Source organism: Zingiber officinale, chromosome 10A (assembly GCF_018446385.1).
Source record: "Zingiber officinale cultivar Zhangliang chromosome 10A, Zo_v1.1, whole genome shotgun sequence".
Lineage (NCBI taxonomy): Eukaryota > Viridiplantae > Streptophyta > Magnoliopsida > Zingiberales > Zingiberaceae > Zingiber > Zingiber officinale.
The window spans coordinates 895350-920062 of NC_056004.1; the positions used below are offsets into that span (position 1 = coordinate 895350).

Below are 24713 nucleotides of genomic sequence, written 5' to 3' on the forward strand. Positions count from 1 at the left end.
TTTACACATTAAGAGGATTACATTAAGGTTGAGAGCCTGGAGGAGGTCCCGGAGGAGGTATATCACTCGAGAGAGGAGCCGGAAGAGTCAAAAAGTTGTTCTCTGTGGCGAAGGATGGGAAGGCTTCATCGGGAACTTCTTGCAGCAGGCGCTCCCTGTCCAGGAAGTCAGCTGGGGGGGGGGGTGTTAAAGTGTAAACTAAAAGCCTATCTTTTGTATAAACATTTATTTAGAAATAAAGAATCACAATGGTAAAATATCTATATTTATTTGTTAAATGTAATTTGTTCAATTAATTTATATAGTAGACAACATGGTGTGTGGTGTCACACACAAAAGATCATGTTGTCAGTTCTTTATAAATTATAAACAGTTGCTCACGACTAAAATGGAAAGGAACAAACCGTTGAAGTAGTCGTAGTGTAATTAAGTATTAGTTTATCTTAACTAATAAATTACACTGATACACTCAAAGTGTATTGAGTAGGACCATTTTAGGTAAGTTCTTTTTGTACTGACCTTATAAAAGAACTAGACCTTAGTTATTATGGAAGTGTGTGCTCTTAATCCTAATATAATAACAAACACATATATATATTATTTATTTCTTTGACTTATCAATGGGTGAGATTTAGCTCAATAAATCAATAAGCCCGATAAGTTGGGAAATGATATTACTTATAGTGTGTGTTGTTGATTATAGAAGGAAACTGTGTCCTAGTAATCTAGGTTGAGAATGACCCCAAGAGGAGCTCATAAGGATTGTCATGTTAAACCCTGCAGGTGGACTTAGTCCGACATGACGATAAGGTTGAGTGGTACTACTCTTGGACTAAGATATTAATTAAGTGAGTTGTCCGTAACTCATTTAATTAGTGGACATTCGATATCTTAAACACAGGAAGACTAACACACTCATAATAAGAAGGAGCCCAAAATGTAATTTGGGATTGGTGCGGTAGTTCAATAATAGTTGTTTAGTGGAATGAATTATTATTAATGAAATTAAGTTATGTGTTTAGGGCGAACACGGGATGCTTAATTTCATCGGGAGACCAAAACCAATTCCTCCTCTCGGTCCCTATCGTAGCCTCTTAATTATAGAGTACTATACCCACCTTCTTACCCATCCTATAGGGGTCGGCCAAGCTAGCTTGGAGTCCAAGATAGGGTCGGCCAAAGGCATGGTTCATGGGTTCATGAGGTGGTCGGCCCTAGCTTGAACCCAAGCTTAGGTGGCCGGCCCTATTAAAATAAAAAGTAATTTTATTTTTAAAAATTTTTCTTATGTGGATTCCATGGTTTTAAAAGAGAGTTTAAAATTTAAATCTTTTCTTTTATAGCTTTCTACAAAAGATTAAGAAAAAATTTGAAATCTTTCCTTATTTGTAGATTGAAAGGTAGATTTTAATTTTAAGAAAACTTTCCTTTTTTAACCATGTTCATGATTTAAAAGAGAGTTTAAAAATTAAATATTCTCTTTTATTAGTTTCTACAAAAGATTAAGAAAAGATTTGATATCTTTCCTTATTTGTAGATTAAAAGGAGATTTTAATTTTTAGAGATAACTTTCTTTTTTGGAAATCATCCACATGTTTAAAAGAAAGATTTTAATTTATAAAATTTCCTTTTTACAAATCACCATGAAGGGAAAAATTATTGGAGAATTTTTTTTTATAAATTTTCAGAGACAAATTAGGAAGTTTTAATTCTTATTAAAACTCTCCTTGTTTATAGCTTAATAGGTGACCGACCATTGTAATTGAAAAAAGGAATTTGATTTTAATTAATTAAATTTTTATTTTTCATGGCAAAAGAATTAAGGAAGTTTTTATTTAAAATTTCCTTATTTGCCAAGATCAAGGAATATAAAAGAGGGGGTAGAGGTGCCTTCATGGCTAACGACTCTATTCTTTTTCTTCCTCCCTCTCTTCCTTGGTGGTGTGGTCGGCCCCTCTTTTTCTCTCCTCTCCTTATTGTGGCCGAAACTTCTTCATTGGTGGAGTTCTCATGGTGGCCGGATCAAGCAAGGAGAAGAAGAAGAGAAAGGAAGCCTAGTCTCTAGCATCCCTTGGAGCATTAGTGGTGGCCGAACCTATCCATCAAGAAGGACTCTTGGTGGTCGAAACCTAGAAGGAAGAAGAAGGTGCATGGTGGTTCTCATCTCGGAAGATCGTTGCCCACACAACATCCGAGGTTATGATAGAAGATAAGTTCACAAAGAAAGGTATTACTAGTATTTATTTTCCGCATCATGCTAGTTTATTTTTCTTTGTATGAATTCCAAACACAAGAGGCATTAGATCTAGTTTTTCGGATTTGTTTCAAATTTGTGTTTTCTTTGTTTTCGAATTTGTGATTCGATTGTTCTTTTTGGTTAACCTAGAGTTATTTAAGGAAATTAAATATTAGCTTTCCTTAAAAGGCTTTGTCTAGGTGGTGGTGGTTGCTCCCATATCCAAGAAGGTCATGTGTCTCGCCATGCAGTCCCGGAAGTCAATTTTGAAAATTAATATTTAATGGAATTAATAACATAGGTGGATTTGGATCAATAGTGTTAAGTTCCGCTTGCAATCCAAATCTAAACCATTAAGAACATATAAGTTAAATTTAGAATCAATGATGTTAAGTTCCGTCTGTAATTCCTAATTTAACTTCTAAAGAACATAATAGGTTATTTAAGGAAAGGTTCGACACTTGTACAAAAAAATTTTGTACAGTGGAATCGGTACGTCTTCCTAGGACTAACCAACAATTGGTATCAGAGCTAGGGTTTACCTTTGTGTGTTTAGAATTCAAATAGGTTATGCACATGTCATACATAATTTAGGCAGGATGATAGTAGGATGTGCTAACTTTTTGGTTGCAGGCTCCAACTATTATGGCTTATAGATGTTGTATGTAATTGGATCCTTGGACATGTCAAGGGCATTATTGTGTGTGTGCATGATTGTATGTAACTAATGCAGCAGGAGTTGTATTAGCCCTAGGATTTTAGAATTTTATTTTCGATCTAGATTTCATGTACATTCTTTCGTGGAATATAGGATCGACACATGTAAAATTTTATTTTTGTCACGGATCGGATGCTTGCGAGGCATGGTACTTTTGAAACACCAGAGGCGCAGTGGAATTAGAAGCAAGATGGATGTGACGTCTCGACCCGATGGCGGTGGCTAAAGATGGCAGCAGCTAGGGTTGGAGCATACTAAAGACAGTGAAGGAAAATGCCATAATAGTTGGAAAATTAATTTCTAAATTTATTGCTTTTATTTAATGTGATGTTTATGTGCATGTGATGTATGCTAGCATAGGTTAAAATCTTTATTTTTAAATAACTAAGTGGGAGAGGGATTTTAATAAATCCCATGGTCTCCATTACTGGTTTGTAAGTGATGCAACAAGCTTGCGTGTTGGCTCTGAGTGTCTCCCTCCACAACGGATGAGTTTGTTGCGGATCACTATATCAAACTTCCTTTATGAATGGTTATAGGAAATTATTTAGGAGCGTGTGATCTTCTCCAACTGAAGGGGCATAATCCTATTTAATGGACTAAATATCATGTAATGGTATACACTTAGACGCATTCAATAGTATCCTCCCCAACGGAGTCACTGCTATTGTTTTGTAGGATCAAAGCAATACCAACTATTAATTTATCATAAAGTTAGGTAAAACCCCCCTCTTACAAATATTTGAATTTGTATACGTCCATACTAACGTGGCATACAAAATTCACGGTGTTTGAGAAAATTTTATTTGTCATAAAGTTAGGTTGACAATATAAAAAGGGTAATACCTCCTCTTACAAACAATTGAATTTGTATACGTCCACACTAACGTGGCATACAAAATTCATGGTGTTTGAAGAAATTCAATGTTGACAAGATAATTAATGGGTAAGACCCTCCTCTTACGAATGTTGAATTTGTATACGTCCACACTAACGTGGAATGCATAATTCCCGGTGTTTGAGGTGTTGGTGAATTTAAATAATATTGTTTAAGGAATCAATGTTATTTTAAATTCACAGTTTTGACCAAATATTTGATCAAAGACAGACCAACTATTAATTTTATTCGTCATAAAGTAAGGTTGACGAGATAATAAAATTAATATATAAAATCTCCTCTTTGATTTTGTATACGTCCACACTATCGTGACATACAAAATTCACGGGGATTTTTAAGGAGTTGGTCTTGACAAAATATTTTTGTGATTCTTAGGTTTTCAAATGTTAGTTAATCCCCTAGTTGTTATACTATAGAAAAGACTTAGTAGTCCCAATTATAATGATTGGAAATAGGACTTGGACATTAAGGTAGACTGTCTTCTTAGAACTAAGAACAATATAGGTGTATTTAATTCATTAGTTGAAACATGTTTAGTGGTGTTATCTATCAGAACCTGGAGTGTAGATACAGATGTCATTAATCATGTATGCAATTCATTGCAGGGTTCCAGGAAACCCGACAACTATATGAAAAGAAAAACACTGTCTACATGGGCACTACTGCAAAAGTAGTAGCTGTTGCAGTGGGAGATGTTTATCCTCTGATAAGAATAAAATATGGATTTTCAGAAATTGTCTTTACGTACTAAGTTTAGAAAGAATCTGATTTCGGTTTCTAAGCTATTAAAGAATAAATATTCTATCTGTTTTGATAACAAACTTGTTAAATAGGGAAGTTATCTATTCTGGTATGTTGGTTGACAATTTATAATCCAATAACTCTCACGATGCAATAAATGGAAATTAATAACACATTTTCTAATATTAATAAGAGAAAGTAACCTTCGGAAATGAACCAATCATATTTTTGGTATCTAAGGCTAGGTTATATTAACTTGAGTAGGATTCAAAGGATAATAACCAATGAACTCTTGGGTTCATTGGTAGTGGAAATCTTTCCAACCTGCGAGTCTTACTTGGAAGGAAAAATAACCAAGAAGCTTTTAAGTCTAAGGGGTATGGAGCCAAAGATATGTTAGAATTGGTTCATTCTGATTTGTGTAGACCTTTGACTATTCAAGTAAGAGGTTGTTTCGAATATTTCATCTCTTTTACAGACGACTATTCGAGATAAGGATACATTTACTTAACGCGCCACAAGTCTAAGTACTTTGATAAGTTCAAAGAGTACAAGGCTGATGTGAAGAAACTTCAAGGTAAAAGTATCAAGACACTATAGTGAGATCGTAGTGGCGAGTACCTCTTAGGAGAGTTAAGGAGTCACTTATTAGAAGTTAGGATTCAATCCCAACTAACTGCACCTGGTACACCCCAACAGAATGGTGTAGTAGAAAGATGGTATAAGGCTCTTATGGGATAATTAGATCGATGATGAGTTATTCAGAAAATTACCAAAATCGTTTTAAGGATATACACTGGAAACGGAAGTGAACATAGTACCTTCTAAGTCAAAACTCTCTACTCCCATAGAATTGCAGATTGGGCATAAGCCTAGTCTGAAGCATATTCAGATTTGGGTGGTCTAGCACATTAGAGACACTGATAATATTGGACATGAGTTCACTAGTTTGTGAGTTATCCTAGAAAAACGAAAAGAGGTTTTTAGTCCTTAAAATCGGAAGGTCATTGTTGGCACCAATGCCCGATTTTAGAAAAGGACTATACTATGAACCACAAGCCCATGAGTAAAAATTGTTCTTAATGAAATTAAAGGACACGTCTAATCTAGTACCAACTGTACAAGATGAAATATCACAAGAAACTGCAACATGTATCACAAATGATACACAATTGCAGAAAGTACCTTGTCATAGTGGGAGGGTTGTTAGGCAACCTAAAAGATTCATGCTTTGGGAGAGTCTTTGGACTTGATCCCTGGTGGACATGAACCTGATCCCCGGACATATGACGAAGCACTCCAAGATAAAGATGAAGCATCTTTACAAAGAGCAATAAATACAGAATTAGAATATATGTATTCTAATAGAGTCTGGGAGCTTATAAAATCACCAGATGGTGTAAAAGCCATTGGGTGAAAATAAGTCTACAATAGAAAAAGAGGGATAGACAGGAAGATAGAAACTTTCAAAGCAAGGCTTGTTGAAAAAAGAAACTTTTTCACCGGTAGCCATGCTTAAGTCTATCCGGATTCTTTTATCTATTACTTCTCATATGGACTATGAGATTTAGCAAGTGGATGTCAAGACAGCTTTCCTTAATAGAAGTCTTGAAGAAAGCATCCATATATAACAACCAGAAGGGTTCATTGCAAAGAGCAAAGAGCATCTTGTGTGTAAGCTCAATCAGTCTAGGATTGAAATAAAGCTTCAAGGTATTGGAACATCCGGTTTAATAAAATAATCTAGACCGATGGATTTATTTTATAACCGAATGAGTTTTGTGTATACAAGAAGTGTGATGGAAACGTGGTGGTATTTCTTGTACTATACGTAGATAACATTTTTGGTGGTTGGAAACAATATCAAAGTGTTGTCAGAAGTAAGGGTATAGTTGTCCAAACAATTTGATATGAAGGACTTGGAAGAATGCATATATTCTTGGGATCAAAGAGATCGCAAGAAAAGAATATATTTTATTTATCTCAAGCTTCATATATCGAAACAATTCTTGCTCGTTTTAAGCATGCAAAACTCCAAGAAAGGTTTCTTACCTTTTCAGCATGGAGTAACTTTATCTAAAAGAGATGTCTCCAAAGACATCAAAGCAGATAAAGGACATGAAAGCAAGTTCCTTATCCTTCGGCTGTTGGAAAGCCTAATGTATGCTATGCACGAGATCGGATATCTGTGCATAGCTAGCAGATATCGAAGTAACTCAGGACCGGGACACTAGACTGCCGTAAAGCATATATTGAAGTACCTGAGAAGGACTAGAGATTATATGCTAGATTACTAAGCAAATGATTTGATCCCTGTGGGTTACACGGATTTTTGACCTCCAATCAAATAGGGACAAGTCGACCTCGGGGTTTTGTGTTTACTTTAGGAGGTAAAGCCATAACTATGGAGGAGTGTTAAGCATATGTACTTTTCAGACTCCACTATGGAAATTGAGTATGTGGCAGTTTCAGAGACAGCCATAGAAGCTGAATGACTCAGTAACCTCAAGATGAACTTAGATATGATTTCTGGTTTGTCCAAAGATTATTACAATTTATTGCAATAATAGTGGTGCAGTAATAAACTCGAAGAAACCATGAGTCCATAAGTCAAGTAAACACAATAGAACGCAAGTACCACCCAATACGAGAAATCGTATAAAAGAGGAGAAGTTGTTGCCGCCTAGATTGCATCAGGTGATGACCTATAGATCTTTTCACTAAGGTCCTTAAGGCAAGAGCTTTTGATGGACATGTTGAAGGGTTGGGAATCAGATGAATGGTAGCATTTATGCCAACATAGTCTTTTAGTATAAGTGGGAGATTGTTAGAGTGTATACTAAAAGTCTAGCTTTTGTATAAACATTTATTTAGAAATAAAAAATCACAATGGTCAAATATCTACATTTATTTGTTAAATGTAATTTGTTCAATTAATTTATATAGTAGACAACATGGTGTGTGGTATCACAGACAGAAGATCATGTTGTCAGTTCTTTATAAATTATAAACAGTTGCTCGCGACTAAAATGGAAAGGAACAAACCGTTGAAGTAGTCGTAGTGTAATTAAGTATTAGTTTATCTTAACTAATAAATTACACTGATACATTCAAAGTGTATTGAGTAGGACCATTTTAGGTAAGTTCTTTTTGTACTGACTTTATAAAAGAACTAGACCTTAGTTATTATGAAAGTGTGTGCTCTTAATCCTAATATAATAACAAACACATATATTTAGTATTTATTTCTTTGACTTATCAATGGGTGAGATTTAGCTCGATAAATTAATAAGCCCGATAAGTTGGGAAATGATATTACTTATAGTGTGTGTTGTTGATTATAGAAGGAAACTGTGTCCTAGTAATCTAGGTTGAGAATGACCCCAAGAGGAGCTCATAAGGATTGTCATGTTAAACCCTGCAGGTGGACTTAGTCCGACATGACGATAAGGTTGAGTGGTACTACTCTTGGACTAAGATATTAATTAAGTGAGTTGTCCGTAACTCATTTAATTAGTGGACATTCGATATCTTAAACACAGGAAGACTAACACACTCATAATAAGAAGGAGCCCAAAATGTAATTTGGGATTGGTGCGGTAGTTCAATAATAGTTGTTTAGTGGAATGAATTATTATTAATGAAATTAAGTTATGTGTTTAGGGCGAACACGGGATGCTTAATTTCATCGGGAGACCAAAACCAATTCCTCCTCTCGGTCCCTATCATAGCCTCTTAATTATAGAGTACTATATCCACCTATACCCACCTTCTTACCCATCCTATAGGGGTCGGCCAAGCTAGCTTGGAGTCCAAACTAGGGCCGGCCAAAGGAATGGTTCATGGGTTCATGAGGTGGTCGGCCCTAGCTTGAACCCAAGCTTAGGTGGCCGACCCTATTAAAATAAAAAGTAATTTTATTTTTAAAAATTTTTCTTATATGGATTTCATGATTTTAAAAGAGAGTTTAAAATTTAAATCTTTCCTTTTCTACAAAAGATTAAGAAAAAATTTGAAATCTTTTCTTATTTGTAGATTGAAAGGTAGATTTTAATTTTAAGAAAACTTTCCCTTTTTAACCATGTTCATGATTTAAAAGAGAGATTAAAAATTAAATATTCTCTTTTATTAGTTTCTACAAAAGATTAAGAAAAGATTTGATATCTTTCCTTATTTGTAGATTAAAAGGAGATTTTAATTTTTAGAGATAACTTTCTTTTTTGGAAATCATCCACATGTTTAAAAGAAAGATTTTAATTTATAAAATTTCCTTTTTACAAATCACCATGAAGGGAAAAATTATTGGAGAAATTTTTTTTATAAATTTTCGGAGACAAATTAGGAAGTTTTAATTCTTATTAAAACTCTCCTTGTTTATAGCTTAATAGGTGGCCGACCATTGTAATTGAAAAAAGGAATTTGATTTTAATTAGTTAAATTTTTATTTTTCATGGAAAAAGAATTAAGGAAGTTTTTATTTAAAATTTCCTTATTTGCTAAGACCAAGGAATATAAAAGAGGGGGTAGAGGTGCCTTCATGGCTAACGACTCTATTCTTTTTCTTCCTCCCTCTCTTCCTTGGTGGTGTGGTCGTCCCCTCTTTTTCTCTCCTCTCCTTATTGTGGCCGAAACTTCTTCATTGGTGGAGTTCTCATGGTGGCCAGATCAAGCAAGGAGAAGAAGGAGAGAAAGGAAGCCTAGTCTCTTGCATCCCTTGGAGCATTGGTGGTGGTCAAGCCTATCCATCAAGAAGGACTCTTGGTAGCCGAAACCTAGAAGGAAGAAGAAGGTGCATGGTGGTTCTCATCTCGGAAGATCGTTGCCCACACAACGTCCGAGGTTAGAAGAGGAATATGATAGAAGATAAGTTCACAAAGAAAGGTATTACTAGTATTTATTTTCCGCATCATGCTAGTTTATTTTTCTCTGTATGAATTCCAAACACAAGAGACATTAGATCTAGTTTTTCAGATTTGTTTCTAATTTGTGTTTTCTTTGTTTTCGAATTTGTAATTCTATTGTTCTTTTTGGTTAACCTAGAGTTATTTAAGGAAATTAAATATTAGCTTTCATTAAAAGGCTTTGTCTAGGCAGTGGTGGTTGCTCCCATATCCAAGAAGGTCATGTGTCTCGCCATGCAGTCCTGGAATCCAATTTTGGAAATTAATATTTAATGGAATTAATAACATAGGTGGATTTGAATCAATAGTGTTAAGTTCCGCTTGCGATTCAAATCTAAACCATTAAGAGCAGATAAGTTGAATTTGGAATTAATGATGTTAAGTTCCATCTGCGATTCCTAATTTAACTTCTAAAGAACATAATAGGCTATTTAAGGAAAGGTTCGACACTTGTACAAAAAAATTTTGTACAGTGGAACCGGTACATCTTCCTAGGACTAACCAACAGGGGGCGGAGCTAAGAAGTCTTTGCTCAAACAGTTGGCGCACTGCGCCCACACCCCCGTAGCAGAGCATCCGGTCGGCAAAGTCACCTATCTTCTTCTGGAACAAGGGAGACTTGACATAAGAAATTCGATAAGCTTTGAGACGCTCGCCTTCGCCTGATCTGTACTCCACCAGTTCCACCTTCACTTTCTCTATAGAGGCTAGGGACAGTGCCTTCTCTTGCTTTAAGGTTGAGGCCTCCGTCTGTGCTTTGTGGAGATCTGTCTGAAGGGACTTAATGGTGGCCTGGTCCTGATCTTGTTGAGCCTTAAAAATCTTCTCCCGGCCAGTGCTGGCGGCCAGGTCTGTTTGGGCAACCTCCAGGTCTTTTTGCAGGGCTTTATGAGACTCCTGGAGTGCCTTCAGATCAATGGAAAAGAGCGGCCAACTTCGAGTCATTCTCTTCCAGCTCGGTTGCCAGCTGACGACGATGTTGCCCTTCTGAATTTAGCTTGGAGTCACTGGTCTGCAGGGTCGCTTGCAGCTCTTTTATCTTCTCAGTGGACTCCTGGGCCAGGTCCCGGGCAGACTGAGCAGACTCCCCGGCCGCATGTAGATAAATATCTAAAGGGTCAAACGGATCGCGGGGAGTCAGCGATAACTCCAATTCCCGAAGGCGAGCCTTCAAAGGCTCTATTTCTCGGAGCAGGTCAGCGGCAAAATTGGTCAAGCACAGGCCACTGGACAGGTCTGTCCAGTAAAAAGAAGAAAATCAGCAATAAGGTCAGAATTAAGTCAAGAAAAAGGGAAACTCACCAATCTGATATGTTGGTAGGCCAGATCCAGACTTTCCCATGGAGAGCCTCCACAAAATTGCTCAATTGGTTGATCGCCAAAGCGTGGCTAGGTCACCGTGCAGATGGATTTTGCCACGGACCAGAGGGATATCTGCCTCCGCCGAAGTCCCCGCTAGGCTGTGAAATCCCGCTCGTTCCTCTGAGGCTGTGCCCGGGTGTGTGCGGCTGATGGGGAGGAGGCGGCCGGGAGAGCGGAAGGGATCGCAGAGCTCCCAGGCTGATCTCCAGCAGAAGGACCGGCTTACTCAAGAGCCAAGACCCGGACGAGAGTAGGAGCCGGGACTTCTACCGCTCGAGGAGACTCCTGAGCAGGAATCCTGGCAGTTGGCACTTGGACTTTGGGAAGCTTGGAGGAAGTTGGCCCTAGTGGAGGAAGCGGAGAAGACTGAGCTGAAGGAGCGACTTTCTTGCGTTTACGCTGGAGTCGTAGGCATTTGTCCGGAGGTGGAGAGGGAGCCCGCTCTTCCTCGATGGGCTCCAGAGCTGCCGGGGTAGCTTCAGAAGGGCTCGCTGGCAGAAGTAGCAGGGTGGAGGATGCTGAGGGTTCCTCCGCAGTTTCATGAGAGGAAGTAGTCGAGGGAGCAGCCTGGCCCTGCGCAACCTCATCACCCACAACCTTCAAAAGATCACTAGGTATTCGGGCTGATCCCTTTGAGTAGGCCCGGAACATAGCAGCCTCTGCAAAGCAAGAAGGAAATACTTCAGTTAGTGAAGATCAGCGGAAGGAAGAGCAACATCTTACCAAAAGGAGCTCCTAAATCTGCTGGGACCGGGCTGAGTCCAAAGAAGTGCAAAAAACCTTCTCGCAGTATCACAGAGAGGAGAAGTTGGACTCCCTGTATCTTCTTGGAGGCGGTATAACAGGCAAGATGATGGATATGGTTGCGCAACTCGAAGGGGGAAGGAAGAGCGGAACGCCATTGGGTCGGCTAGGTTACCAACTCGGGCACCCGGATAAAGAAAAAACGAGACTTCCATCCTTTGTTGGAGGAAGGCATATCGGAGAAAACTTTACATCCAACCCTGGACTGCACCATGAAGATGCCAGGCTCGGATCGTTTCAACGAATAGAAATGATGGAAATGTTCGGCGGTCAGTGGAATCTAGTACACTCTACAGAGGATGACCATGCCGCAGATGGCACGAATAGCGTTCGGTGTGAACTGTGAAAGAGGGATCTTAAAGTACTGACTCAAAGAGGAGAAAATGGGATGAAGAGGAAAGCGGAGACCTCCCAAGAGTTGGTCTTTAAAGAATGTTACAAAACCCTTGGGAGGGGAAGAAGGGTGCTCAGTCGGTCTGGGAGCATGCAGTTGGTAATCAGTCGTAAGGTGCAGGCTTTCTTGAATCAGGGCAAGGTCGCTATCATCTATGTCGGAAATGTAATATGAATATCAGGGTGTCATGTTACCTTCCGCCATTGGAGAGTAAGGTGGAGGACGAAGACGAAGAGAAGAAGTGCTTGCAAGTAATAATAAGAGAAGAACTCAGGAGACAGAGCAAGAGGAAGCGACAAAGTCGAAAGTGGATGTCAAGGTGAGAAGGCGACGGCGGACAACCTTTAGGGTTTATAAAGCCAAAAACCCTAGGAAGCCTCGAAAAGGAGAGAAGGAATGATGTTGTGAGGCGTCGGATCTAGGGTCACGTGCTAAAAGGCGCTGATCAGCTACAGTGCCGTAAGGGTTCGTGGGACACGTGTTGTTTCCCTAGGAAAGGCATTAAAAAGGTCTTAATGATGGATGTGACAAGGAAATCATAAAAAGAGATTTTTGTACGGTTACATTCCGGCGCGAAGACTATACATCAGAAGGAGAGGCAACCATGCGGTTACCTCAGGAAAAGCAAGGCCACACGTCATGATTGTGAAGCCACCTCGGGAAAGAGAAGAGAAAATGAAGGGACACAAGAATTTGAATTTGGCGCTCCTTAAGGTTAAAAAAATAAATAAACACTGGTCTAATTAAAATTTGCTTGAGATATTTGCAAGAAATATGGCAAGTATCGCGCAGCTGGCTAGACATCTACAGTACAATACCTGGGCGAGAATTTCAGGAACGATCTCCAGGCCAGTCCGCAACTATTAATCTGATTCCTGGACCAGCCAAGAAGAGTTTCTTCCTGGTTTCCAGGTTGGGTCCCAGACTCTCGCCCCAGTGCGAGTTATAAGTGAACATGCTCTCACGCCCAACGATCGTTCAGGTCGGTGTCCCAGACTCTCGTCCCAGTGCGAGTTATAAGTGAGCATGCTCTCACGCCCAACGACCGTCCAGGTCGGTGTCCCAGACTCTTGCCCCAATGCGAGTTATAAGTGAGCATGCTCTCACGCCCAACGACCGTCCAGGTCGGTGTCCCAAACTCTCGCCCTAGTGCGAGTTATAAGTGAACATGCTCTCACGCCCAATGACCGTCCAAGTCGGTGTCCCAGACTCTCGCCCCAGTGCGAGTTATAAGTGAGCATGCTCTCACTCCCAACGACTGTCCAGGTCAGTGTCCCAGACTCTTGCCCCAGTGCGAGTTATAAATGAGCATGCTCTCATGCCCAATGACCGTCCAGGTCAGATCCCAGACTCTCACCCCAGTGCGAGATATAAGTGAGCATGCTCTCACACCCAACGACCGTTCAGGTCGGTGTTCCAGACTCTTGCCCCAGTGCGAGTTATAAGTGAGCATGCTCTCACGCCCAACGACCGTTCAGGTCGGGTCCCAGACTCTCGCCTAGTGCGAGTTATAAGTGAGCATGCTCTCACGCCCAACGACCGTCTAGGTCGGTATTCCAGATTCTCGCCCCAGTGCGAGTTATAAGTGAGCATGCTCTCACGCCCAACGACCGTTCAGGTTGGTGTCCCAGACTCTCGCCCCAGTGCGAGTTATAAGTGAGCATACTCTCACGCCCAACGACCGTCTAGGTCGGTGTCCCGGACTCTCGCCCCAGTGCGAGTTATAAGTGAGCATACTCTCACGCCCAACGACCGTCTAGGTCGGTGTCCTGGACTCTCGCCCCAGTGCGAGTTATAAGTGAGCATGCTCTCACGCCCAACGACGGTCCAAGTCGGTGTCCCAGACTCTGGCCCTAGTGCGAGTTATAAGTGAGTATGCTCTCACGCCCAACGACCGTTCAGGTCGGTGTTCCAGACTCTCGCCCCAGTGCGAGTTATAAGTGAGCATGCTCTCACACCCAACGACCGTTCAGGTAGGGTCCCAGACTCTCGCCCCAGTACGAGTTATAAGTGAGCATGCTCTCACGCCCAACGACCGTCTAGGTCGGTGTCCCAGATTTTCGTCCCAGTGCAAGTTATAAGTGAGCATGCTCTCACGCCCAACGACCGTCCAGGTCGGTGTTCCAGACTCTCGCCCTAGTGCGAGTTATAAGTGAGTCTGCCCTCACAATTAACGACATTCCCGGTCAGTATCTCTTCTTTTCACCTCAATATGAATCCGCACGGTATACTTTCGTGTTCGACAGATCTGCAGCCATATTGCCAATGCGAAAAGCAAGCAGGCAAGTTCATACGAACAACTATGTTCCAGCCCTTTTTGGTAAGAAAAAGGTTTGGTAAGTAAATTATTCTTTTTTAATTATCTTTCCTTAAAAATATTCTTGGAAAACATGTGCCTATAAGCGTGGTAACATAGGGAGACAAGGAAATACAGATCCACAATCTTGAAGGTAGATAATGCAAGGAATATTATGTAATAAGAGTTGAACATTTTTCAGTTCACATTATCATCTCAAGGTCCAGATCCAGAGGCCTGACCCCTCCTCGCCAGATGAGCCTGAGCTAGAGCTAGATCTTCCTTGATAACTGCGATGGTCCTTTGCAGCTGACCAATAGTTTCATCCTTTAGCCGGCTTTCCTCTTTCAGGAGGGTCACCTCGTCCTCGTGTCTGAGCTTCAGATAAACAATATAATGGACCTAGCTCTGGAAGTCCGATTGAGCCTTAAGCTTGAGAGCTACCTTAGCCCTAGTCCTGGATTTGACCGCCAACCAGAGTTCTTACATTTCCCGACGAAGAGAGGATTGAAGGTCTCTAGTTTGAGTCATTTCGAGCAGGGCCTCATCTTTATGAGCTAATAGCTGGGTCAAATGAGCGACCTAGTGGCGCGAAGCAACCATCTCATCTGGGTCCATGGGCGAGAAGGAAGGTAAGTTGAGAGAAATAGGAAGGTAGCAATATGCAGGCCCCTTTTATAAGGGAGGAGAAGATGAAGGGATTATCTCAGAATATGAAACGATGCTTGGAAAGTCGTACGACATTTATGAGAAAGAGACATGATCAGAAATCGAAGAATCAATACACATACAGTAAAACCCCGCCTATCTTTTAGGGAAGGCAATGAATTCTGAGTGAAATATCAGGAGAAGGGTCAGCAAGTAGAGAAATGCAAAGGATAGGTCAGGTGTGGGGGCCAGGTCAAGTAGCTACGAGACTTGGGTCTAGACAATCGGACTAGGGCCTCCTTCGACTAGACTTGAATGAGAGGCTTGTGATACGGTGCATGATCGTGGAGTCAGAAAGCTGATGTGGTCAGAAGTCAAGCCTGTGGGTTGGTCAAAAGTCAAGCTTACGTGGCGGTCAAAAGTCAAGCTTAAGTGACGGTCAGAAGTCTGGCCTACATGGAGATCAAAATTCCAACCTACGTAGAGTTCAAAGGCTCGGTTATAGGATGGTCTGGGCTGGGCACAAGTGACGTTCGGGAGTTAGGCCTATGAGGCAAGTAGGAATTTAGAAGCAGGGATACAGGTCAGGACTGATAGCCATGCAACATAGGATACAGGGACCGAAACATACAGGTCAGAATGTGCCAACCAAGGATACAGGTTAGGACTGATAGCCTTGCGGTACAGGATACAGGGACCAAAGCGTACAGGTCGGGATGTGTCAATCAAGGATATAAGTCAGAACGTATAGCCTTGCGGCACAGAATACAGGGACCAAAGCGTACATGTCGGGATATGTCAACCAAGGATACAGGTCAGAACGTATAGCCTTGCGACACAGGATACAAGGATCAAAGCGTACAGGTCGGGATGTGCCAACCAAGGATATAGGTTATGACTATAGCCTTGCGGCACAGGATACAGGGACCATAGCGTACATGTCGGGATTTGTCAGCCAAGGATACAGGTCAGAACGTATAGCCTTGCGACATAGAATACAAGAACCAAAGCGTACAGGCCGGGATATGCCAACCAAGGATACAAGTCAAAACGTATAGCCTTGCGACACAGGATACACGGACTGAAGTGTACAGGTCGGGATGTGCCAGCCAAGGATACAGGTCAGAACGTATAGCCTTGCGGCACAGAATACAGGGACCAAAGCGTACAAGTCGGGATATGTCAACCAATGATACATGTCAGAACTTATAGCCTTACGGCACCGGACACATGGAAAAATATACAGGTCGGGATGTGCCAACCAAGGATACAGGTTAGAACTTATAGCTTTGCGGCACAGGACACATGGAAAAGCGTACAGGTCGGGATAGACGGAATCAGGCTAAGGCGTACAGGTCGGGAGACAGGTCGGGATAGACAGAATTGGACAGAGGTGTACAGGTCGGACAAACGGAATCAGGCTAAGGCGTGCAGGTCGAGATAGACGGAATCAGGATGAGGTGTACAGGTTGGGATTCAGGATAAGCAAAACCACATTAAGGCTTAACAGGCCACGACTTACAAGGTAAGGCAAGTTGGGAACTCACAGAACAGGTCACACAGGACAGAGATGGATACACAGGTCTGGAGTTGTGTAGCGGCAAACGCAGGTCAGGAAAGGTAGGTCTACACCCACAGGTCAAGGCCGGCAGATACAGGGACCCAGTTTAGGGTTAACAGATCGGGGCAGACATACACTACACGACAAGGAAGCCAGGGAATCGTAACAACCTATCAGGGAATAATCACTGCTTGTCAGAGAAGATGCTAACGGTCTGATGCTCACTGCTCGATGATTGCTTCCTAGACTTATAAGAGGACGCCACGTGTCATTCACCGCTAGACAAAGCTTGACATCCGACATTCCATGACACCCGTCAGACTTCAGAAGCATCCATTGCAGTATAAAAAGGGAAGTTTTGTCCCTTACGCAGAGGTGCTTACACTCACTCGTCTTTTCACTCTCGTTTTTTTACTTTTCGTCCTTTCTCTGTGATTCTGGGAAAAAAGTAACTAACTTGAGTTTCGGAGGGTTTGACCCGGGAACTTTTTCCCTGGTTTTTGGTCTCTAACGACTCGTGGGCTCGTCTGAGTGTGCGCAGAGTTCATACTCCCTCGTTTCCGTCATCATCCTTGTCATCCACCCGTGTAAGCCCTTCTTGCGGGCGCCAGATCGACCAGGCTTCGCAACGACTCTCCGTCAACCTCGAGGACAGCGCAGTCCACCTCTGTCCCACTCAGCTTCCGGATGGGATCAATAGATATAACACAAGTATTGTTTTGTTAACTTTAATAAAAAAATATTAAAATTTTATTTTAAAAAACTTAGGGCCCACTCGGAGATGGGCCCTGTTCGTCGGCTTCAACAAACCCAAGGCCGGTGTTCTAGGTACGACTACTAAGAAACCTAAGAGCTTTCTTGGATAGTTTATTTTTGTTTAATTGGATATGTTGCTTCTATTTCATATTTCTGTTTATTTGGATGATACACGATTGAGAAAGTTTTCTCATTGTTATTCTTGTTTAATTTCACATTCAAAATGTATAGAGGGCGTGGAGAGATTTATACAATACTTTATGTGTGCGCGCGCAAGCGCAGGCTCTAGAAAGAGAAATTTATAAAATATTTTGGAACTACAATATTTGAAACTTGTTATACAGTACTTGTTTACTATTTTTTAAATAATATTTTCCCGGAAGCAAAATTTGTCTACTCTTTCCATGGAAGGTTTCCATGGGATTTTTCATCTTTAAAATTATCTTAGTTTGATAAAAGGTGTTTGTCAGTCCATTGAAAAATTTCTATAAACCATAAATAACTACTAACTTTAGAACCTTAGAACAGGGTTAATCAACTATCCATTCTCAGAACTATATTTGACATAAAGGGAAATGAGCGATGTGGACCAATACGTGTTCCTCTGTAACCGGTCAATAGAGTTCTCGAATGTAATCAATCAACAAGTTGAATACGAAACAAAGTTGACTGAACGGTTTGAAATATTTTATCTAGATGTGTTCTCATGTGCATTATGATTCATTCTAGAGTATAGATTTACTGTAATACTATACTGAAACTAATTAATGATTCTCGTTTACAACAGAACATGACAAACTTATATTGAAGTTAATAAAGATTATAAAGTAACGACAACAATCATTTATTTGTTTTTCCTACAGAGCCAATCAAAATTTGCTTTGTAAATTTAGGATTTTTAATTTTCTAGATGATGCGAAGGGATCAGGTTTTCCATACGGAAACAATAATAAAGATGAAATAAAACGCTTCCTCGAATTGATGCATCAATTCAATAAGTGGCCCCAAAGACCGGCGAAGAGTCGAATTGATGCATCAACGGTTTGTCTAGAACGTACGGTAAATAATTGGACTCAGAGATGGTACTTTTCCAGGGAACGCATACACGAATGAAAATAGGAGGTTTTGATGATTCAGAAAAAAAAAAAAAAAAACATGAGGCCTTTTGACTTTTATCTAAATTTTAATGAGATCCCTCGGAACATTAATTTTTTTTTAAAAAAAAGCCTTTTGACTTTTATCTATATTTTAACGATAATTTATTAAAAGGACACACTTAGAGAGTTAAATTTATCAAAAGTACGTTACTTTGGTATTTATCAAAGAACGTACTTTTTTAAATGTATTTCTTATTTTACCCTTCTGACAATTTGACATTTTCTATCGTTTTCTTTTCTTCACTATATTTCTCTCTCTCTTCTCTCTCTTCTCTTTTTTTTATGGGCAGAACATATAAATAACATTAGTCAATTTTTTAGCAACATTTTAATGCATTTGAAGAAGTAAAAATAAATAATAAATAACATATTTGAACTCCTTGCAATTTTAGAAATCCACTGGAACTAAAATGAGTGTAATCGGAGCTCTCTAGGTCGATCAGTGAGTTTCGGTCAAAACCCACTGATGGACCTAGAGAGCTCCGATTGAACCCATTTCAGTTCCTATGAATTTTTGATATTGCAAGGAGTTCAAATTTGGTGTTCATTATTTATTTTGGTTTTTCATAAATGTTAACATGTAAAATCAAAGAATCAGCAAAAACACTACGTTGGGCCTGATATGAGTCCATATCAGGCCCAACGTGTGATTTTTTTGTCGATTCTTTGATTTTACATGTTAACATCTTTGAAAGGTCGAAATAAATAATGGATACCATATTTAAACTTCTTGCAACATCAGAAATCTATAGAAACTGAAATGGGTTCAATCGGAGCTCTCTAGGTCCATTAATGGGTTTTGACCGAAACCCACTGATGGACCTAGGGAGCTCCGATTGCATCCATTTCAGCTCCTATGGATCTCTGATGTTGCAAGGAGTTCAAATATGATATTCATTATTTATTTTGACTTTTTATAGATGTTAACATGTAAAAATAAAAAATCAACAAAAAAACTCCACGTTGGGCCTGATATGAACTCATATCAGGCCCAACATGGACCTGATATGATTCCATATCAGGTCCAATTGTTTGAGATCTGGGAGAAAAAGTACTTGCTCGCTACGTATAATGCATCATCATGTGCCAGGAATTGTTTGATTCAAATACAGATAGTAGTGGAATGCAGCAGAGGCCGAAGGAAAAACAATATTGTGCCTCTGTTCGCAACTACATATTTAAATCTTTAGCTAATGCTTTATCCTTCTGCATTCAGAGTACAAAAATTTAGCCCGGCCTTTTTGACAATTAAGTCCTGAGAAAAATTATGCTCTTATTTACAGAGGAAGCAACACAAAGATGAAATTATTGTCTAGAACTGCAGTGATCCATTTTCGGTGGTCAATTACTTAGCCAGCAATATTAACAAAACGATCAGATCCTTGTTTAAGGGCATGACGCTGCGGCACTTCAATTCTCTAAACAATTTTAGAATCATATCATTTTGGAAGCAATATTAACTAAATTATCATGGTGTTGATGAAAATTGGGCCTGATATGGAATCATATCAGGTCCACGTTGGGCCTGATATGAGTTCATATCAGACCCAACGTGGAGTTTTTTGCTAATTTTTTATTTTTGCATGTTAACATCTATAAAAAGTCGAAATAAATAATGAACACCATATTTAAATTTCTTGTAACATCAGAAAATCCATAGGAACTGAAATGGATGCAATCGGAGCTCTCTAGGTCGATCAGTGGGTTTTGGTCAAAACCCACTGATGGACCTAGAGAGCTCCGATTGAACCCATTTCAGTTCCTATAGATTTCTGATGTTGCAAGGAGTTCAAATATGGTGTCCATTATTTATTTCAGCCTTTCAAAGATGTTAACATGCAAAATCAAAGAATCGACAAAAAAAACCTCACGTTGGGCCTGATATCATTCCATATCAGGCCCAACGTAGTGTTTTTGTCGATTCTTTGATTTTGCATGTTAACATCTATGAAAAGTCAAAATAAATAATGAACACCAAATTTGAACTCCTTGCAACATCAGAAATTTATAGGAACTGAAATGGGTTCAATCGGAGCTCTCTAGGTCGATCAGTGGGTTTTGACCGAAACCCACTGATCGACCTAGAGAGCTCCGATTACACTCATTTTAGTTCCAATGGATTTCTAAAATTACAAGGAGTTCAAATATGCTATTTATTTTTTATTTTTGCTTCTTCAAATGCATTAAAATGTGCTAAAAAATTGACTAATGTTATTTATATATTATGCTCATAAAAAAAAAAAAAAGAGAGAAAAATATAGTGAGAAAAAGAAGAAAACGATAAAAAAAATCAAATTATCAGAAAGGTAAAATATGAAATACATTTAAAAAAATATGTTCTTTGATAAATATCAAAGTAACGTAGGTTCTTATGATAAATTTAACTCTATGTGTGTGTCCTGTGGTAAATTATCGATATTTTAATGAGATCTCTCGGAACATCAATTTTTTTTAAAAAGAAATAGATAAAAGAAAAGGGTAAAAAGGGGGAGAGAGATTGTTTCTAGAAGATGCCCCACGAAAGCTTACCAAATGATCTACTCCGATCAGCAAAACCGTATCGAACCATCTCACCTGTTTTTTTAGGGTGGACAGTTCGTCGCGTCTTCATTTTATGCGACCCCATATTTTCTCACGTCATCCCTGCGATCACCATTTGACTGCCATCTTGGCCAGAGCGCATATATATATACCACCACCAATCTCTAAGAAAGTAGAAGCTTCATTCCGACCTTCTCAATTTCACCTCTCAATTTTTTTTTTCCTAGTCTTGATTTTGGAGTTGCAGACATGGAACTGTGGCTCGCCGTGTGTAGCGGCCTGGCCGCGCTGCTGGTGGCTGCCTGGGCAGTCAGGATGCTGAACTGGGCGTTCTGGGAGCCTCGCCGCCTAGACCGCGTGCTCCGGTCGCAGGGGCTCAAGGGCTCCTCCTACCGTCCCATCAGCGGCGACCTCAAGGATTTCGTGCGGCTTGCCGAGGAAGCCCGCGGCAAGCCCATGCCCTTCTCCCACGCCATCTTCCCTCGCGTTTCTCCCTTCTTAAAACGCGCCGCTGATGCACACGGTCAGCAGCCATACAACTTGATCGCCTCCTTGTCCATTTCACCAAGCAAATTTAACTCCTGTTGATTAAATCGGATTGAAAAATTTTCTTGTAGGAAAGGAGAACAAGGTAACTTTCCATTGGATGGGACCTAATCCGAGAGCGACCATCACGGATCCTGATCAAATCAGAGAAGTTCTGGCCAACAAGACCGGCGAGATCGGGAAGGCAAATACAAATTATCTGGCAAAGTACTTTATCAGAGGCCTGCTGAGTCAGGAAGGTGAGAAATGGGCCAAGCATAGGAAGATTTTGAACCCCGCTTTCCATATAGAGAAGCTCAAGGTGATTGATCCATCTCTGCTGAGTTAATTTATGCCTCTGCCTCGCCTGTATGTTTGTCGAAATGACTCAGTAACTTTTTTTGGCTATATGCAGCGCATGCTGCCTGCTTTCTCTGTTTGTTGTGATGAGCTGGTCAACCGATGGGATGGGATGGCGGCGAAAGGTGAAGAGATAGATGTTTCCGTCGAGCTCCAGAGCTTCACCGGCGATGTCATTTCCCGGAGTGCTTTCGGTAGCAATTTTGAAGAAGGAAGGAAAATTTTCCAGCTTCAGGATGAGCAAGGTGCGCTCGTTGCCCGCGGTCTCCCTTATGCACATATACCGGGCTTCAGGTGAGTGCTGATCCGCAATATACATCTTCAAAATGTTCGATTCGTTGTGATCCTTGTTAGAAACAGAGTATAATCGATATCTTGCATTGTACAGGTTTTTGCCCACCCGAATTAACACTAGAATGAAAGAAATCAACATAGAGGTAAAAAGGATTCTATTGAGCATAATCAAGAAGAGGGAGGAGAGTATGAAATTGGGCGCCGCAAAGAACGATGACCTTCTCGGCTTGTTGCTGGAGTCCAATCTGCAACACCTCCGAGAACACGGGAACGCCGGGATGACGACGGACGAGGTGGTGGAAGAATGCAAGCTGTTCTACTTCGCAGGACAGGAGACTACGTCCCTTTTGCTAACGTGGACGATGGTTGTGCTGAGCATGCATCAAGATTGGCAAGAACGGGCTCGCGAAGAGGTTCTGCAAGCCTTTGGGAAAGAGAAACCTACTTTCGATGGCTTGAACCACTTGAAGACCGTAAGCACCATAAATTTCGATTCTCGATGAGTCTACAGGGATTTCCTCAAATATGTTAGAAAGTATGATCGATGTGGCATCTGCAGGTGACGATGATTCTGTACGAGGTTCTGCGACTCTACCCGCCGGCAATCGGCGCGGTGCGGCAGGTCTTCAAGAGCACAAAAATTGGGGACGTAGTGTACCCTCCAGGCGTCCTGCTCTTCCTGTCCATCCTTCAGGTTCACCATGATCCAGATTTCTGGGGCAAAGACGTCGACGAGTTCAAGCCGGAGAGATTCGCGGACGGCATGTACAAGGCGTCGGAGAAGAATGCCTTCTTCCCCTTCGGGGGCGGCCACCGGGTCTGCATCGGCCAGAACTTCGCATTGCTGGAAGCCAAGTTGGCTCTATGTTTGATCCTTCAACGCTTCTCCTTTGACCTCTCGCCGTCCTACACTCATGCTCCCGCCATTGTTCTCACTCTCAAGCCTCAGCATGGTGCTCCCATCAGGTTGCGTAGGATTTGAAACCATCGATCAATTTTATAAAAAATATATATGTGCCAAAATTCTAAAACAAATATCTACTTCTCTAGTAATATCTGTAGTAATCTTATAATTTCATAGTTAGTGATTATTCCGTCTGTACGATAATGCTGAGGACTATCACTTAATAAAGGATCGAAGCCTTTTGATATAATTTAGTGTATTTAGATAAGGGTTTTCTATTGAAAATTTACGCGTTTTGTGAATTATATTATCGAATAAAAAAAATAATGAATCAGTTTTTTATCGGTGTCAACTCATTCCGTTAATGGACTCTATGGACTTTAATAATTTGAGACGTAATTATTTTATTCGAAGTCTAAACATTAATTCGAACTCTATAAGGTACACTTATCTATCACGAGCAATTAATAATTTTAAACTTTATCACCTTTTTTTTTATAACAAATAACTTCGCCGATTGTATTTTTTAGGTAAAAGATAAAGTTTGTAGTCACATTCATTGTCGTCCAAATTTCCTAAATATGGATCAAAAGTTGAGAGTCATAAGTTTTATCTCTTCCCATGAGACAAGTTTTCTCAGTTTCATCTTTAAAATTATCTCCTAGTTTAATCGCCTAGCCATCTGAAATCCGAAATCTTGATTAGTTTTTTCTTGTGGATTTACTATTTGATAAGAATGTTAATACGACCAACGGTGAGAAACCTTAAGGTAGGATCCTAAGGTCAATAGGTCAGAATAGGTGACCGTTGAAATTTGAGGTAGATCAATATAATCTGAGTAACTTATGAGTAATTTATCTGGTGAAATTTTTTCACACTGTACGATTAGTGCCGATCGGATTTATCAGAGGTTCTATCTTTTACCATACTCTTCTGAACTAATGTCGATCAAACATCCTAGGGGCTCAGCTCTCCACTCGAATGTCATCGGAGCTTAGCTCCCCACTTAGCTACTTTTGCTCCCCACCACACTCCAATTGGCTGAAATCGATCAGACATCCTAGGGGTCCAACTCTCCACTCGGATGTCATCGAGGTCCAGCTCCCCACTTTACTACTTATGGGGTTATGCTTCTCATCACGCTTTGATCGACTAATGTTGATCGGACATCCCAGAGATCTAGATCCCCACTTAGATGTCATCAGGGCCCAGCTCCTCACTTAACTACTTACGGGGCTTTGCTCCCACCATGCTCCTATCAGCTAATGCCGATCAGACATCTCAAGAACCTAGCTCCACACTTGGAGGTCATCGGGTCTCATCTTCCCACTTAGCTACTTACTAACCTAGTCATCCCTAACCAGAAATTGGACTCTTTGTCTTCGGCCCATCTCCCTATTAGTGGGATAGACGACCAAAGACTCATTAGGCTTTTTGGCCCATGAATTTACTTAGTCATTAATACTTCACGTGGATTTGTCAGAGTGTCAAGGAGACCATATCCTTGCACAGATATGAGATACTCTTCTCATATCTACGATGGGACTACGGGATATATTGAAAACATAATGATTAGAAATGATGTCTAACAATGAGGTGATACTAGGGAGGACTCCA

The 24713-nt window shown here is 40.5% G+C and overlaps 1 protein-coding gene across 1 annotated transcript; it reads left to right on the forward strand.

The window, feature by feature from the left end:
* Window positions 1-21180: 21180 nt before the first annotated feature.
* Window positions 21181-23346, forward strand: LOC122027088 (cytochrome P450 CYP72A219-like). The gene is made up of 5 exons (XM_042585931.1): window positions 21181-21536; window positions 21631-21860; window positions 21954-22192; window positions 22287-22665; window positions 22752-23346. The coding sequence occupies exons 1-5, from the start codon at window positions 21263-21265 to the stop codon at window positions 23172-23174; spliced, it is 1545 nt and encodes a 514-aa protein (XP_042441865.1). The 5' UTR covers window positions 21181-21262; the 3' UTR covers window positions 23175-23346.
* Window positions 23347-24713: the final 1367 nt, after the last annotated feature.

What these genes read in the sequence shown, in the direction of transcription:
- LOC122027088 (XM_042585931.1), top strand. Translation starts at nt 21,263, where the DNA reads ATGGAACTGTGGCTCGCCGTGTGTAGCGGCCTGGCCGCGCTGCTGGTG. An exon ending in GCACATATACCGGGCTTCAG is followed by an intron (nt 22,193 to 22,286) that starts GTGAGTGCTGAT and finishes TGCATTGTACAG; the next exon opens with GTTTTTGCCCACCCGAATTA. An exon ending in GCTTGAACCACTTGAAGACC is followed by an intron (nt 22,666 to 22,751) that starts GTAAGCACCATA and finishes TGGCATCTGCAG; the next exon opens with GTGACGATGATTCTGTACGA.